The sequence below is a fragment of the Crocuta crocuta genome, unplaced genomic scaffold (assembly GCF_008692635.1).
Source record: "Crocuta crocuta isolate KB4526 unplaced genomic scaffold, BGI_CrCroc_1.0 scaffold267, whole genome shotgun sequence".
Classification (NCBI taxonomy): Eukaryota; Metazoa; Chordata; class Mammalia; order Carnivora; family Hyaenidae; genus Crocuta; species Crocuta crocuta.
The window spans coordinates 2,899,312-2,916,459 of record NW_027531899.1 but is presented as its reverse complement, the minus strand read 5'-3'; the positions used below and the strand labels follow the sequence as shown (position 1 = coordinate 2,916,459).

Sequence of the window (17,148 nt, the reverse complement as noted above, 5' to 3'; positions counted from 1 at the left end):
CCACTAAATGCTACTTGTATCAAATATAGTTTCCTTTTGTATGTGGACATATTTCTGGACTTTATATATTTAGGCCCTGTGATAATACCACATTATTTTAATTATAGTTGCTTTTAATGCATCTTGCTACCTAGTGGAGAAAATATTTTCATCTTCTCTTTAAGAATGTCATGACCATTCATGGTCTTAGGTCTTTCTAATTAGCTTGACAGCCTTCTCCCTTCAAATGTGTTGGGATTTTCATTAAGATTGCATTGACTTTACAAATCATTTTGGGAGAATATTGACAAGTCTACAATATTAAGTTTTCTCGGTATGTTTTCCTAATGTCCTGATCACAGAGTTGTAGACAAAGTGGGAAGTGGCCATTGTTGCATCTCTCTATTTGCTGTAAGTCACTTTTGGCTGAAGTGACTTCTAGGGGATTTAAAGGTCTAGGGCCAGTTTTTTCACCTTGTTCATTTTTCTTTTCCCATTTGGGAGCCAGATATTAAAGACTAGGAAATTCAAACACAGTGGCCTATGTGTAGAAATTAGAAAGTGACCATGCATACCCAGAGAAAAGCTCAGAAAAGACTGTAGAAGACCTTAAATTTATATCTAAAGTGGTCCTCAGGACAGAAGCCTACAACAATCAAAACAGCAACAAGAGTAACAAAAATTAGCAAACCCTGGGGAAGGGAGAGAATCTGATTTCTAGAGTTACTACATTGTTAATAGAATTGTATAAAATGGGGGTGCCTGGGTGGCTCAGCCGGTTGAGCGTCCAGCCCTTGATTTCAGCTCACATCATGCTATCACAGTTCATGGGATTAAGCCCCATGTTGGGGCTCTACACTGAGAATATGGAGCCTGCTTGGGATTCTCTTTCCTTATCTCTCTTTGCCCCTCACCTGCTCTTGCTCTCTCTCTCCCCCTCTCTAAGAATAAATAAATAAACAACAAACAAAGAATAGAGTATATAATATACAATATATAACATGATATATGTGTTAATTAACTGTTTATGTTATCTTTAAAGCTTTTGGTTAACAGTGGGCTATTAAGTTTTGGGGTGTCAAAAGTTATATGCAAATTTTTGACTGCTTGGGCAGTCAAATTTTTGACTGCTTTAAGCCCCTTTATTGTACAAAGGTCAACTGTACATAAAAGGAATGTGAAAGGAATGTAAATATTTCTCTACAAAAGTCAACTAAAAGAAGTGAAAAGAATAAGAAGATAGTAGTGATGCAGGAAATGAGAGACTAACTTAACTTCCTGCCTTCAAGACTTCCCATGAAGCTATTAGTAATCAAGGTGGCATTGTATTATTGGTGAAAGAATAAATACATACATGGAACTGAATAGAAAGCCCAGAAATAGAGTTCTAAAATATCCTTAGCTGATCCTTGACAAAGGAGTAAAGGCAATCCAATGGAAAAAGGATAGCGTTTTTCACGAATGTTACTGGAACAACTGAACATACACACTTAACAAAACCCTCAATAATGATGTTGTACCTTTTCAAACACATTAACTCAAAATAGATTATACTCCTTAATGTAAAATGAAAATTATAAAACTTCAGAAGATAACAGAGGGGAAAATCTAGGTGATTTTGGACTCAGACTGAGTTTTTATATAAACACCGAAAACCGTAATCATGAACACTAAAGATAAAGTTGGTTTTCATTAAAATTAAAAACTTCTGCTGTGTGAAAGACAGTTATGAGTATGAAAAGGCAAAATGTCGCCAGAAGATCTGAACAGATGGCTCTCTAGAGAAGATAAACTCATGGCAAATAAGTATATGAAAAGATGTTCAGATGTCATATGTCATTAGGGTATTACATTTTTAAAGAACCGTGAGATGTAACTACAGGCCTCTTAGAATGACTAAAATCTGAAACACTGGCAGCTCGAAATACTGTCAAGAATGTGGGGCCACAGGAACTTTCTTTCATTGTTGATGGGAATGCAAAATAATACAGTCACTTTGGAAGGCAGTTTGACACTTTCTTACAAAACTAAATATAGTCCAACTAGCAAAGAAATTGAATCAGTTGTCAAAAATCACCCAACAAAAAGAGCCTTGGGCCAGATGGCCTCCCAGGGGAATTCTACGAGACATTTAAAGCAGAGGTGATACCTATTCTTCTCAAGCTGTCCCAAAAAAATAGAAATTAAAAGAAAGCTTCTAAACTCATTCTGTGAAGCCAGCATTACCTTGATTCCAAAACCAGACAAAGACCCCACTAAAAAGGAGCATTACAGGCCAATATCCCTGATGAACCTGGATGTAAAAATTCTCAACAAGATACTAGCAAATCGAATTCAACAGTACATTAAAAGAATTATTCACCATGATCAAGTGAGCTTCATTCCTGGGCTGTAGGTCTATTTCAGTATTTGCAAATCAACCAATGTGATACACCACATTGATAGAAGAGAGTATAAAAACCATATGATCCTGTCAGTAGATGCAGAAAAAACATTTGACAATACAGCATGCTTTCTTGATAAAAACTCTCAAGAAATTTGGATAAAAGGAACATACCTTAACATAAAAGCCATATGTGAAAGGCCCACAGCTAATATCATCCTCAGTGGGGAAAAACAGAGCTTTCCTCCTGAGATCAGGAACATGACAGGGATGTTCACTCTCACCACTATTGTTTAACATAGTGTTGCAAGTCATAGCCTCAGCAGTCAGACAACACAAAGAAATAAAAGGCATCCACATTGGCAAAGAAGTCAGACTTTTCCGTTTTCACAAATCACATGATACTTTGCATGGAAAACCTGAAAGATTCCACTGAAAAACTGGTAGAGCTGATACAGGAATTCAGTAAAGTCACAGGATATAAAACCAGTGTACAGAAATCGGTTGCATTTCTATACACCAATAATAAAGCAACAGAAAGATATAAAGGAATAGTCATGCAACGCACGAAAAACCCATAAAATACCTGGGAAACCTAATCAAAGAGGTAAAGATCTGTACACACAAAACTATAGAAAGCTTATGAAAGAAATTGAAGAAGACACAAAGAAATGGGAAAACATTCCATGTTAATAGAACAAAAGAACAAATGTTAAAATGTCGATACTATGCAAAGCAGTCTATACATTCAATATAATCTCTATCAAAATAATACCAGCATTCTTCACAGAGCTAGAACAGACAATCCTAAAATTTGTATAGAACTGCAAAAGACCCCAAATAGCCGAAGTAATGTTGAAAAAAACAAAGCTGGAGGCATCACGATCCCGGACTTTAACCTGTATTACAAAGCTATAATCATCAAGACAGTTTGGTATTGGCACAAAACCAGACACCTAGATCGATGGAATAGAATAGAGAAACCTTGAAATGGACCCCAAAATATATGGCCAGCCAATCTTTGACAAAGCAGGAAGGATTATCTAATGGACGAAAAACAGTCTCTTTAGCAAATGATGCTGGAAGAATTGGACAGCAACATGGCAAAGAATGAAACTAGGCCATTTTCTTACACCATACACAAAATAAATTCAAAATGGATGAAAGACGATCAGGAAAGAGACAGGAAACCATCAAAATTCTACAGGAGAAAATAGGCAGCAACCTCTCTTTGACCTTGGCTACAGCAACTTCTTACCTGATATGTCTCCAGAGGCAAGGGAAATAAAAACAAAAATGAACTATTGGGACCTCATTAGATAAAAATCCTCTGCACAGCAAACAGTCAACAAAACTAAAAGGCGACTGAAGGTTTGGGAGAAGATATTTGCGTATGACACATCAGATAAATGGTTAGTATCCAAAATCTATAAAGAACTTACCAAACTCAACACCTGAAAAACAAATAATCCAGTGAAGAAATGGGCAGAAGACATGAATAGACACTTTTCCAAAGAAGATATCCAGAAGGGAGACAGACACATGAAAAGATGCTCAACACCACTCATCATCAGGGAAATACAAATCAAAACCATAAGGAGATACCATCTCACACCAGTCAGAATGGCTAAAATTAACAACTCAAGAAACAACAGATGTTGGCAAGGATGTGGAGAAAAGGAAGCTTTCTTGCACTTTTGGTGAGAATGAAAACAGCTGCAGTGGCTCTGGAAAACAGTGTGGAGGTTCCTCAAAACACTAAAAATAGAACTCCCCTATGACAAGCAATTAAACTATTAGAATTTATCCAAAGGATAAAAAATGCTGATTCGAAGGGGCACATGCACCCTAGTGCTTATAGCAGTGCTATCAACAATAGCCAAATTATAGAAAAAGCTCAAATGTCCATCAACTGATGAATGTATTAAGAAGATGTCTCACACACACACACACACACACACAAAACAGAATACTACTCAGTGATGAAAAAATAATGAAATCTTGCCATTTCCAACACTGAATAGAATTGGAGGGTATTAGGCTAAGCGAAACAAGTCAGTCAGGGAAAGACATACGATTTCACTCATATGTGGAATTTGAGAAACTTTACAGATGAACATAGGGGAAGGGAAGGAAAAATAAGACAAAAACAGAGAGCAAGGCAAAACATGAGACTCTTAAAGACAGAAAACAAGCTGTGGGTTGATGGGGGTGGGTTAAGTGGGTGACAGACATTAAGGACGGGCACTTTTTGGGATGAGCACTGTGTGTCATATGTGAGAGATGAATCAGTGGGTTCTACTCCTGAAGCCGACTACATTGTATGTTAACTAACTTAGGAAAAACAACAACAACTAAGTTTTGGTATATGATCCAGCAATTGTACTCCTAGATATTTACCCAAATAAATTGAAACCTTTTGCTTGTACAAAAACCTGAACATAAGTGTTTATAGAAGCTTGTTCTTAATTTCCAAAACTTAGAAGCAACCAAGATGTTTTTCATTTAGTAATTAGACAAATAATGCAGTTAACCCATACGAAGGAATATTACTCGGCAATGAAAAATAAATTAACTATTGAGCCATGAAAAAATATGGAGAAACCATAAACTGCTTAGTGTCTTAAGTGAAAGGAACCAGTTTGAAGAGTTTAAATATTTTATGATTCTATATCACATCCTGGAAAAGCCAAATAGTAGAGTTGGTAAAATAATCAGTGGTTGCTTGGATTTGGGGAGGGAGGAGGAATGGCTAAGTGGAGGACAGGGGATTTTTAAGTAAACTATTCTGTGCAATACTGTAATAATGAACACATGACATCATGCATTTGGCAACACCCATATAACTTTACAACACAAAGAATGAAGCCTAATGTAAACTATTGACTTTAGTTAATAATATATTAGTAAAGCTTCATCAGTTATAACAAATTCACCACACCAGTGCAAAGTATTAAGATATTAATAATAAGAGAGTGTCAAGGAAAGAGAACTCTGACTTTTGGTCAGTTTTTCTGTAAATCTAAAACCTAAGACTGCTCTAAGAAAGTGCACTAATTATATTTTAAAAAGTGCGCTACAGCATGAGTTCATACCAGTACTTCCAATTCAGATTCTTTTTTTTTTTTTTAATATTTTTATTTATTTCTAGGAGAGAGAGACAGCGTGAGCAGGGGAGGGTCAGAGAGAGAGGGAGATACAGACTCTGAAACAGGCTCCAGGCTCTGAGCTGGCAGTCAGCACAGAGCCCGACGCGGGGCCCGAACCCACAAACCGCGAGATCATGACCCAAGCGAAAGTCGGACGCTCAACCGACTAAGCCACCCAGGCGCCCCAGTACTTCCAGTTCAGATTCTTAATTATTGGCTTTTTATTTAACGCTTTTAAAAATCTTATATCTGGGGGCACCTGGGTGGCTCAGTCGGTTAAGCGTCCGACTTCAGCTCAGGTCATGATCTCACTGTTTGTGGGTTCAAGCCCCGCGTTGGGCTCTGTGCTGACAGCTCAGAGCCTGGAGCCTGCTTCAGATTCTGTGTCTCCCTCTCTCTCACCCTCTCCTGCTCATGCTGTCTCTCTCTCAGAAATAAATAAAATACATTTAAAAAAATTTTTAAAAAGATCTTATATCTGTATCCATTTTATCCTATGCTTAGAGCTCTAGTTATTGTGAACACTAAAAATTATAGGATTGGAATGTCACATAATTACTTATTTTGTCCTACCTTATAAATACAACCCTCTAAAAGAAGATTGACAGTACTATCAACAGTATGGTTACTCAGAACAGTTTGAGACAATTGTTTTAGTAATTCTTTTTCCCCCCATGTAGAGTATATTTCACAGATTAATATGTTTGAAAGTTATTTGAAATAACTTCTTTGTATAGTTATTCCAACAATTGTAAATACTATTATTTTTTAATTCAGTATTTTCCTTTTATGCTGTGCTTGTTATAATTTGTTTTGTAGTAACACAGAATACTTATATACCTCCAAAGTGAAATTTACAAAACAACTTGTATTGAAAGCGGTCTGACTTCTATCCTTGCCCCTTCACTTATTCCTTCCCCACCCTGCAATCCATCCTTTAAAAAAAAAAAAAGCAAATGTGTTTTATACGTGCATACTTACTCTTCCCACCTTCCTAAGAGAAAAGGCATAAGTATACATGTTTTTTTCCACATTTTCTCTCAATTAATTATGTATTTAAACAGCATTTCATATTAATATACTCCCTTTTTTTAAAAAAAAATTATTTCTGAGAGAGAGACAGCGTGAGCAGGGGTGGGTCAGAGAGAGAGGGAGACACAGAATCTGAAACAGGCTCCAGGCTCTGAGCTGTCAGCCCAGAGCCCGACGCGGGGCTCGAACCCACAAACCGTTAGATCATGACCTGAGCCGAAGTTGGCCACCCAACCGACTGAACCACCCAGGTGTCCCAATAAACTGCTGCATAGTACTTTGTGATGTGGATATACCATTAACTACTTCCACCAATCACCTACCAGTGGACAATTGGGTTATTTTTTGAAAAAAATTTTTTAATGTTTATTTTTGAGAAAGGGAGAGAGGAAGAGGGAAGTGCAAGTGGGGAAGGGATAGTGAGAGATGGAGACACAGAATCCAAAGCAGCCTCCAGTCTCTGAGCTATTAGCAGAGCCTGACACAAGGCTCAAACTTACAAACTGAGATCATGACCTGAACAATGTTGGGCTCTCAACCAACTGAGCCACCCAGGTGCCCCAAGTTGGGTTATCTTTTATCTCTTGCTGTAACACATTGTGCTTCAGTGAAAACTTTTTGGCGTCCTATTTTTGACATTTTGGTTAGTGCAATTTTGGGATTGGTTTCACAGAAGTGGAGCTGCTAGATCAAAAGATATATGTAATTGTGCTAAATACTGCTGTATTTCCTTTCTTAGGTTCCTTTATACCATTCATATTCTTACTAACAATATCTATAAGTACCAATTTCCTTACAGTCTTGCTAATAGTATTTGATGTCACATTGGGAAATGCCCTGTTCTAAGAGGTAAGAAGTAGCATCTCTGTAGTTTTTTAAAAGTACTTTATTGAGATATATTTCACATACTGTACAGTTCACCCATTTAGAGTAAACAACAGGGGCTTTTATTCACAGTCTCGTATAGCCATTACAATTTTAGAACATTTTTATCACTGCAACAAGAAATCCAATATCTAGTAGTAGCCATTTCTCATGTTTCTCTGTCCATCCCCAAGCCCTGTGCAGCTACTGATTTTTCTGTCTATATGGATTTACCTACTTTGGATAATTCATGTAAAAGCAATCATATGATATGTGGTCTTTTGTGACTAGCTTCTTTCACTAAGCATAATATTTGCAAGGTTTATTCATGTCATAGCATGTGTCAGTATTTTTATTGCCAAATATTCTGTTGTAAGGATACACCACATTTTTATTCATTCATCAATTAATAAATGTTTGACTTGTTTCCACCTTACGCTTATAATGAAAATGCTATTACGAACACTGTATTCATGTTTTTATATATATACGTATTTTCAGTTCTCTTGGCTCTGTACCTACAAGTGGATTTCTGGGTTATGTGGTAACCCTATGTTAGACACTTCTCTTGGGGATATAACTAGGAGTGAAATTGCAGGGTATTATGGAAACTGTTAGCTTTTTGAGGAAGTACAAAATTGTTTCACAAAGCAGCTGTACCATTTTACATGTCCATCAGCAAGCTGTGAGGATTCCAATTTCTCCATATGTTCACCTCTGTGTAGCTTTGATTTGCATTTATCTTATGAGCAAAATTGAGTATATTTTCATATGGTTAAAAGCTATTTACATTACTTTTCTAACAATTGTCCTATTTTCCTAGTCTATTTTTATATAGGGTTGATGTCCAGTTTTATATAGTAGTATTTTTTTCCTAGTCTACTTTTAGAAACTGCATACACACACACACACACACACACACACACACACACACACGGGAAACTCCAGCTTTGCAACTATCTTTTCCAAGTTTGTCATTTTACTTAACCTCTTGTCTTTTTGACATGCCAACCTTTCTTTTTTCTTTAACTATAATGCAGTCATTTTTATCAAATATGACTAGGAAAGTTTTCCCCATTCCTAGTTTATAGAAGAAGTCACCCAAGTTTTATTCTAATTGTATGCATGTTTTCATTTCTGTAAATACGGATATCTGATCCATTTGGAATTTATCCAACTGTAAGATATGCAGAATTAATACAGTTTTTTTTCTATGTGTTTATCCATGTTTATCAATTTAATTTATTAGAACATGTTTTTCCTACCGATTTGAGCTGCTGGCTTTTATTGTATACTAAATTTGCACGTATAATTGTTTCTGGATTTTTCTTTTCTGTTCCATTGGTTCCATTGACATCTTACGAATATGATATGCGCTTTGAGTCTACTGTTTCTACCTTAGCGGTTTCATTTTTCAAAGAATATGAAAATAACATTTTCTTTCTTTTTACCTTATAGCTTGGGAATCGAGATATGAGACCAAAAATCTGTTCTCAAAAAAAGGAATTTATGAAATAGAATCGTCTCAGTGGGAGATAATAGAACAGCTTACAAGACTTAAGTGTGATTGTAAAAGTCTTCAAGATGATAGGGAATGCAAAGACCAGTTTGAAAGCCAATTGGGAAATAAAGAGGGACTTTTCAAGCAACTACTAATCACTTGTAAAGAAATTCCCAATTTTAGCCAGACTGCATCCGTTACGTTAAAACAAAGAATTTGTTTTCCTGAGAAGTCCTATGAATGTAAAGCATGCAGAAAATATTTTATCCATGGCTTTCAAATGACTGAACATCAGAAAGTTCATTCCGATGAAAAATTCTATGAATGTAAAGAATGTGGACAGGCCTTTCTTGGGGGTTCAGAACTTACTTACCATCAGAGAGTTCATGTTGTTAAACCTTATGAATGTAAGGAATGTGGAAAAGCCTTTATTTGTGCCTCACAGCTTACTTATCATCAAAGAATTCATACTGGGGAGAAACCTTATAAATGTAAAGACTGTGGGAAGGCCTTTATTCGTGGCTCTCATCTTACCCAGCATCAAAGAATTCATACTGGTGAACGACCCTATGAATGTAATGAATGTGGTAAGGCCTTTTTTCGTGGCTCTCAACTTACTTACCATCAGAGAGTTCATACTGCAGAGAAACCCTATCACTGTAAAGAATGTGGAAAGGCCTTTATTCGTGGCTCCCAACTTACTGAACATCAGAGAATTCATACAGGTGAGAAACCCTATGAATGTAAGAAATGTGGGAAAGCCTTCAGTTATGGCTCACAGCTTACTCTGCATTACAGACTTCATACTGGTGAAAAACCCTATAAATGCCAAGACTGTGAAATGTCCTTTATTCGTGGCTCACAACTTACTGAACATCAGCGGATTCATACAGGTAGGAAACCACATGAATGTAAGCAATGTGGAAAGACCTTTAACTATGGCTCACAGCTTATACGACACCAGAGGATTCATACTGGAGAGAAACCCTATGAATGTCAAGAATGTGGGAAATCATTTATTCGTGGCTCACAACTTACTGAACATCAAAAAATTCACACTGGTGAAAAACCTTTTGAATGTAAGGAATGTGGGAAAGCCTTTATTCGTGGCTCACATCTTACTCAGCATCAGAGGATTCACACTGGTGAAAAACCCTATGAATGTAAAGAGTGTGGGAAGGCCTTTATTTATAGCTCACAACTGACTCAGCATCAGAGAATCCATACAGGTGAGAATCCCTATGAATGTAAGCAGTGTGGGAAGATCTTTATTTGTGCCTCACAACTTACTTTACATCAGATTTCTCATTCTGGCAAAAAGCTGTACGAATGTAAGGAATGTGGTAAGGCTTTTATTCGTGGCTCACAGCTAACTTACCATCAAAGAGTTCATACTGGTGAGAAACCCTATGAGTGTAATGAATGTGGGAAAGCCTTTATTCGTGGTTCACATCTTACTCAGCACCAGAGAATTCATACTGGTGAGAAACCATACAAATGTAATGAATGTGGGAAGGCCTTTAATCGTGGCTCACAACTTACTCAACATCAGAGAATTCATTCTGGTGAGAAGCCTTATAAATGTAATGAATGTGGGAAGGATTTTAGACGTCATTCACACCTTACTCAGCATCATAAACTTCATAATTGAGAAAAACTTCATGAAAATGTATTAAATCTTTTGATTGCCCATTGTTACTCAGCTTTGGAATATCAGAAAATTCAGATGATGAAAGTCAGAATCCTTTTTTACTTTCACTTATGGGTAACTCACTATCAGAAAATTCAAACAGAAAAAGGCTAGAATAATATAATGGATAATCCGTTTCCATCATTTTTCAATCTTTTTTAGAGATTAATTTATACAAGAGTGCAGCCGTAAAATGTAGGGTTTTCGTGTTTGGCATCATTCTCTTGTTCAGCATGATCTGAACTCCACCATTTACTACACATGTTTACTTTGGAAAAGGTAGTTAACCCCTGTTTGCTTTAGATTTTTCACTTATAAAACATTAAAATCATTCTCATTATAATGATTTAAAGATGCAAATACATATAAAGCCTTAAAGCAATGTGTAATACATAGTTTATACTCAATAAATATTAGTTATTGTGTTTTTCAGTATTTTAAAAAATTTTCTTCTGGGCTCAAGAATCATCTTGCTTGCTTGCTTTTTTAATTGAAGTATAGTTGACATCCAATGTTATTTTAGTTTTAGGTGTATACATAGTGATTTGACAGTTCTGTACTTTATTCAGTACTGACCACAATAAGTGTTGTTACCATCTGTCACAATACAACATTATTACGGTATTATTGACAATACTCCATATGCTGTACTTTTCATCCCTGTGATTTGTTTAATTAACTTATTGATAGATTGATTTTATAACTGGAAGTTTGTACCTCTTAATCCCCTTCACGTATTTCATCCACCCTCCAAACCCTCTACTCTCTGGCAACCATCAGTTCTCTGTATTTATGATTCTATTTCTATTTTGTGTTTTAGATTCCAGAGATAAGTGAAATCAGATGGTATTTGTCTTTCTCTGACTTATTTCACTCAGCATAAGATCCTTTAAGTCCATCCATATTGTTGCAAATGGCAAGATCTCATTTTTTTATTGCTGAGTAATATTCCATTGTATATACATACTGCATCTTGTTTATTCATCTGTTGATGGACATTTAGGTTGCTTCCATATCTTAGCTATTGTAAATAATGCTGCAGTAAACATTGGGGTACATATATCTTTCCTTTTTTTTTAAATGTTTTATTTAGTTTTGAGGGAGAGATAGACACAGCATGAGCAGGGGAGAGCCAGAGAGAGAGGGAGACACAGAATCCGAAGACAGGCTCCAGGCTCTGATCTGTCAGCACAGAGCCCGACGTGGGACTTGAACCCACGAACCGTGAGATTATGACCTGAGCTGAAGTCGGACACTTAACCGACAGCCACCCAGGCGCCCCTGCATATGTCTTTTCAAATTAGTGTTTTCATTTTCTTTGGGTAAATACCAAGTAGTGGAATTACTAGATAGTATGGTATTTGTTTTTTTAATCTTTTGAGGACACTTCATACTGTTTTCCACAGTAGTTGCATCAATTTACATTCCCACCAACAATGCATGGGGGTTTCCTTTTTTTCAGTATTTTAATTGTATACTATTTTAGAATTCAAACGAGAGGAAGACTTTTCAATCGAATACAGTACATAAGGTAAATCTTTTATCCTTCTTACTAATCATTAGATAAATGATTTCAGAGCAGAGCATCCTAATATAATTAATGTGAGGTTGTACCTCATTCTGAATGTTAAAATTCTTATTAGAAGGAAACGTTAAGAAAAAAAATAAGTGTTTAGCTATTACAAATAAAGCTACTCATGAACATTTGTGTATAGATTTTTATGTTAACATAAATTTCCATTTCTCTGGTAAATGCCTAAGAGTACAATTTCTTGGTCTTACATTAAATTCATGTTTTCTCATACAAGAAATGGATAAAGTATTTTCCAAAATTGCTTTGCCATTTTACATTCACACTCCAAGAGTATATGAGTAACCCAGTGTCGCAGCATTTGGTATTGTCATCACTTTTTGTTTTAGCCCTCATGATAGGTATGGTGATGTCTCTTTGTGGTCTTAATTTGCATTTTCCTAATGGCTAATGATGGTGAATACTTTTTCATGTGCTTGTCATTTGTATATCTGTTTTGGTGAAATGCCCGTTTGTATCTTTTACTCATTTTTGAATTTTTTTTGTTTTTCACTCCTAGGTTTTGAAAGACTGTTTTCTTATTCTAGATGATAGTAGTCCTTTGTTATGTGTTTTGCAAATATTTTTCCAGGTGTGTAGCTTTTCTCCATTTTTTTAATGTATTTTTTTTCTTTTTTAAGTTTATTTATTTTGAAGGAGAGAAAGAGAGTGTGTGAGTCAGGGGAGGAACAGAGAGAGAGGAGACAGAGTATCTCAAGCAGTCCCTGGACTGTAAGTGTGGAGCCCTACATGGGGCTTGATCCCACAAACTTGTGAGATCATGACCTGAGCCCAGGTCCAGAGTCAGATGCTTAACCAACTGAGCCACTCAAGCACCCCTTTAACAGGGTCTTTTGAAGAGCAAACGTTTCCAGTTTTGATAAGATCTGCATTATCAATTTTTCCTTTATGGATCTTGCTTTGATGTCAAATCTAAAATTCCTTGCCTAGCCCATGGAATTTGCATAACTTTTTCATAATTTTATGTTTTACTCATAAGTCTGTGATCTATTTTGAGTTATCTTTTCATGTACATTGTATGCTTTAGCTTGGTATCTTTCTTTGTTTTGGCTTATGGATGTCCATTTACTTTAGCACTGTTTGCTGAAAAGACAGTTTTTCCTCCATTAAATTGCCTCTGTCAAAAATCTATTGAATTTATTTGTGTATATCTCACTTCTGGGTTTTCTATTCTATTCCATTGATCTATGTGTCTCTCCCTCTGTCAATATTACACTGCCTTGATTATTGTCATTTTATAGATGTCTTTTCTTTTTTCTTTTAGAGAGTGTATGAGCAGGGAGGGGGGCAGACGGAGAGAGAGTGAATCTTAAGCAGGCTCCATGCTCAGTGTGGAGCCCAACATGGGGCTTGATTTCATTACCTGGGATCATGACCTGAGCCAAAATCAAGAGTTGGGTGCTTAATCAACTGAACCACTCAGATGCCCCTATAGGATGATACGAAAAATGTTTTTATAATCATGTAAAAGTAATGTACCATGTACTACCTTAAAATTATTTGTTTTGAATTCTTTTACTAAGGACCATATCTCTATGTTAATTTAATTCCAATATGTTAGCCTAAAATTTCCTATATTTCAAGTAATGCTAGAACTCTGATAATATTGGAAAGAAAGATTCTGTGGTCAAACAAACCTGTAAATCATGGCACATTTTACATCACTTTTTAAAGCAATAAGCTCATTTTATTTCATCATTTTCTTACATCATCAGCTGTAATAAATATTGTAGTAAAGCAGTTTTTTAAAACTTTAACCCATTTACTTGACCATAAATCCCTTCTTTTGATGCTGTTAATATCTTTTGCATGTGAACTACTTTTTTAAAAAGATTTTTTAATGTTTTATTTATTTCTGAGAGAGAGAGAGAGTGAGACAGCGTGAGCAGGGAGGGTCAGAGAGAGAGGGAGATACAGAGTCTGAAACAGGCTCCAGGCTCTGAGCTGGCAGTCAGCACAGAGCCCGACGCAGGGCTCGAACCCACGAACCATGAGATCATGACCTGAGCTGAAGTCAGATGCTTAACCAACTGAGCCACCCAGGTGCCCTGCGTGTGAACTATTTTTGTAAATGCTCCTCTAGCTAAAAGAAATATTACCTCAGGAGTGGCAATTCTAAAACATTATAGCTTGAGGCCAGCTAAGTTTATGAGAGAGCAAGCTGATTTCTCTGTAAACCAATCACATTCTTTTTCTACATATGGGACCCTTGTCCTTTTTAAAAAAAAGGGAAATCCCTCTATGTAACTATCTTCCTTCACAGTCCTTTCTTACTCTTACCTATACCCTACTTCTTGTTCAATTTATCGAGATATTGAAAACAAAAAACAAGAAAATAGGCTTGTGGAATTTTAAAAGCATGGTAATAAAATAAATGGCTTTATCACTGATATATCTAGTCCATAAATCAAGTTTTCAGAATTATAGATTGTTTTCTAAGGTAAATGGTGTAACAAACAGAAGAATAAAGGTCAAGTGGACCATGATGCTATTACTTTGTTCTCTGCTTCTAATGTTTTTTTACTTATTCTCAAAAGAAATGTTAGAAATTAAACTTACATTTTTATGTAGTCTTTTTCTTATCATATTTGACTGAATTGCCCTTCTGAAATTACATAAAGCAATTACCTCCAAAACAAGAAATTATAGCAAATATACATAAGGAAAAAAAGAAAATATGGCTTCCTTTTTTTTTTAATGTTTTCTTTCTTTCTTTTTTTTTTTTTTAATGTTTTATTTATTTCTAGGAGAGAGAGAGAGACAGCATGAGCAGGGGGAGGGTCAGAGAGAGAGGGAGTCACAGACTCTGAAACAGGCTCCAGGCTCTGAGCTGGCAGTCAGCACAGAGCCCGATGCGGGGCTCGAACCCACGAACCACGAGATCATGACCCAAGCGAAAGTCGGACGCTTAACCGACTAAGCCACCCGGGCACCTCTGTTTTATTTATTTCTGAGAGAGAGAGACAGCGTGAGCAGGGGAGGGTCAGAGAGAGAGGGAGACACAGAATCTGAAACAGGCTCTAGGTTCTGAGCTAGCTATAAGCATAGAGCCGGATGCGGGGCTTGAACCCATGAACTGTGAGATCATAACCTAAGCTGAAGCCAGATGCTCAACCGACTAAGCCACCAAAAATATGACTTCCTAAACTAACATGTTAGAAGCCTCATTAATACTTTTCTGTAGCCTTCTTTATGCTTAAATGTACGTGTTTATTATACATAGTTCTTTTATTCATGGTTGTGGATATTTATATATTTAAACAGGATCACTATATGGACATCGAACTGTGACTTTTCCTATAAAATGGACATCTTTCCAGGTACATATAAATCTAACTTATTTTAGTGTTAGTAGCTGCAGAGTACTATGTCTGTAGCGGTATTATATGTTTATATTGTTTATTGATTGACATTTATATTGATTCCACTTCCTTGTTGGGTTAGACAATTGTCAATAAATATCTTTATACATAAATACTTGTATATGTATGTTTTTATTTCTGTAAAGTAGATTCTTACATTAAAAAGTATGTGTATTTTTTTATTATAATAGCTAGTAATAGATTATTTTCCAGATAGAGTACATTCAGTCCCATCAATACTGTTTGAGTTGCCCATTTTCATTTTCCCACAATTTAGCAGCACTTGGGGCTCTTTGTCAGTCTTTCTGATGAAAAATATGTCATTGCTTTAATCTGAATTTATTTAAATATTGGGTAGATGGAGCATGACTTCATTTGCTTACCAGCCATCTAAGTTTTCTGTAAATTACCTATTGGTAGTCTGCGCTATATCTATTGTATTTTTTTATTTCATTAATTTGTAGAATTTTTTTGTGCTTATGGCTATTATCTTAATAATATGGGTTACAAAAATAATTTCTCAGTCTGTCTCGTGTTTTTATTTTTTTTTATGTTTTATTTTTTTGAGCACGCGCGCGAGAGAGTGCGAGCAGGGTAGAGACAGAGAGAGAGGGAGAGACAGAATCTGAAGACAGGCTTTAGACTCTGAGCTAGCTATAAGCACAGAGTCCGATGCGGGGCTTGAACCCATGAACTGCGAGATTGTGACCTGAGCTGAAGTCGGATGCTCAACTGACTGAGCCACCCAGGCACCCCTGTATTATGTTTTTAATATATCCTGCGTCATAGATTTTAGTTTTACTTTTATGGAATGAAATGTAATCTACATAGAATGTTTCCTATATACAGCCCAAGACTATTCACATTTTCCTAAATATCTTCTAATATTTTTTAAATTTTATAGTCTTTTTAAGCTAAATTTCCCCGTAACTTTTTATACTGAAGATTTCTAGAACCTCAGGAAGGCTAAAATAATAGTGCAATGAACATCCATCACATCCTAGGTTGACTTAGTTGCTAACATCCTGCTACATCTTTATCTTTATTAATGTTACATTTCATTCCTAAATACTTCATGCATAATCTAAAAATAAGAAGACTGTCTTAATTATAAGAGCATGATATTAGAAAATTATAATTAATTCCATAATTTCCTAAATTATCTCAACACTGGCTTATGAAATGTTTTTCCAAACAAGGATCTGATCAAGGCTTTCATCTCATCTCATTCTTTTTGACACTACCATTTTTAGAATCTAGACCTAGTAGAATGTCCAACTTTCAGAATTTGTCTATTTTCTTTTAAATAAATGCAGGAGAAGCAGTTTTGGTAGAAATAAATTGATGATATATACTTACTATAGCAGAAGATACACTGTGTGTAATATAAAGTATAATATTACACATAATTATAAGTAAAATAAGTTGTCCCAGTATTAATACTGCTAAATGTGTTCACTGATTAAGGTAGTGACTACTAGACCTTTCCATGGTATACATAATAATTTTTAACTTTTTAATTAGTATGCAATGAGTGCAATGGATAAATTCTTTTTAATAGTTCAGAAAATGTGACAAGGCACTCATGTAATATGTA

At 35.8% G+C, this 17,148-nt stretch overlaps 1 protein-coding gene across 2 annotated transcripts in view; it reads left to right on the top strand.

Moving 5' to 3' along the window:
* The window catches only part of LOC144239610 (uncharacterized), a 36,965-nt gene extending 21,419 nt beyond the window's left edge, over window positions 1–15,546 (top strand). The window contains exons 5-6 of one of the 2 annotated variants that reach the window (XM_077773723.1): window positions 8,866–10,137; window positions 11,692–15,546. In XM_077773723.1, the coding sequence (XP_077629849.1) occupies window positions 8,866–10,137; window positions 11,692–11,708 (1,289 nt within the window). In that variant the 3' untranslated portion in view covers window positions 11,709–15,546. Of the gene's footprint in view, window positions 1–8,865; window positions 10,586–11,691 lie in introns of those variants that run through there. The other variant, XM_077773722.1, reaches the window with a different exon arrangement.
* The last annotated feature ends 1,602 nt before the right edge of the window (window positions 15,547–17,148 follow it).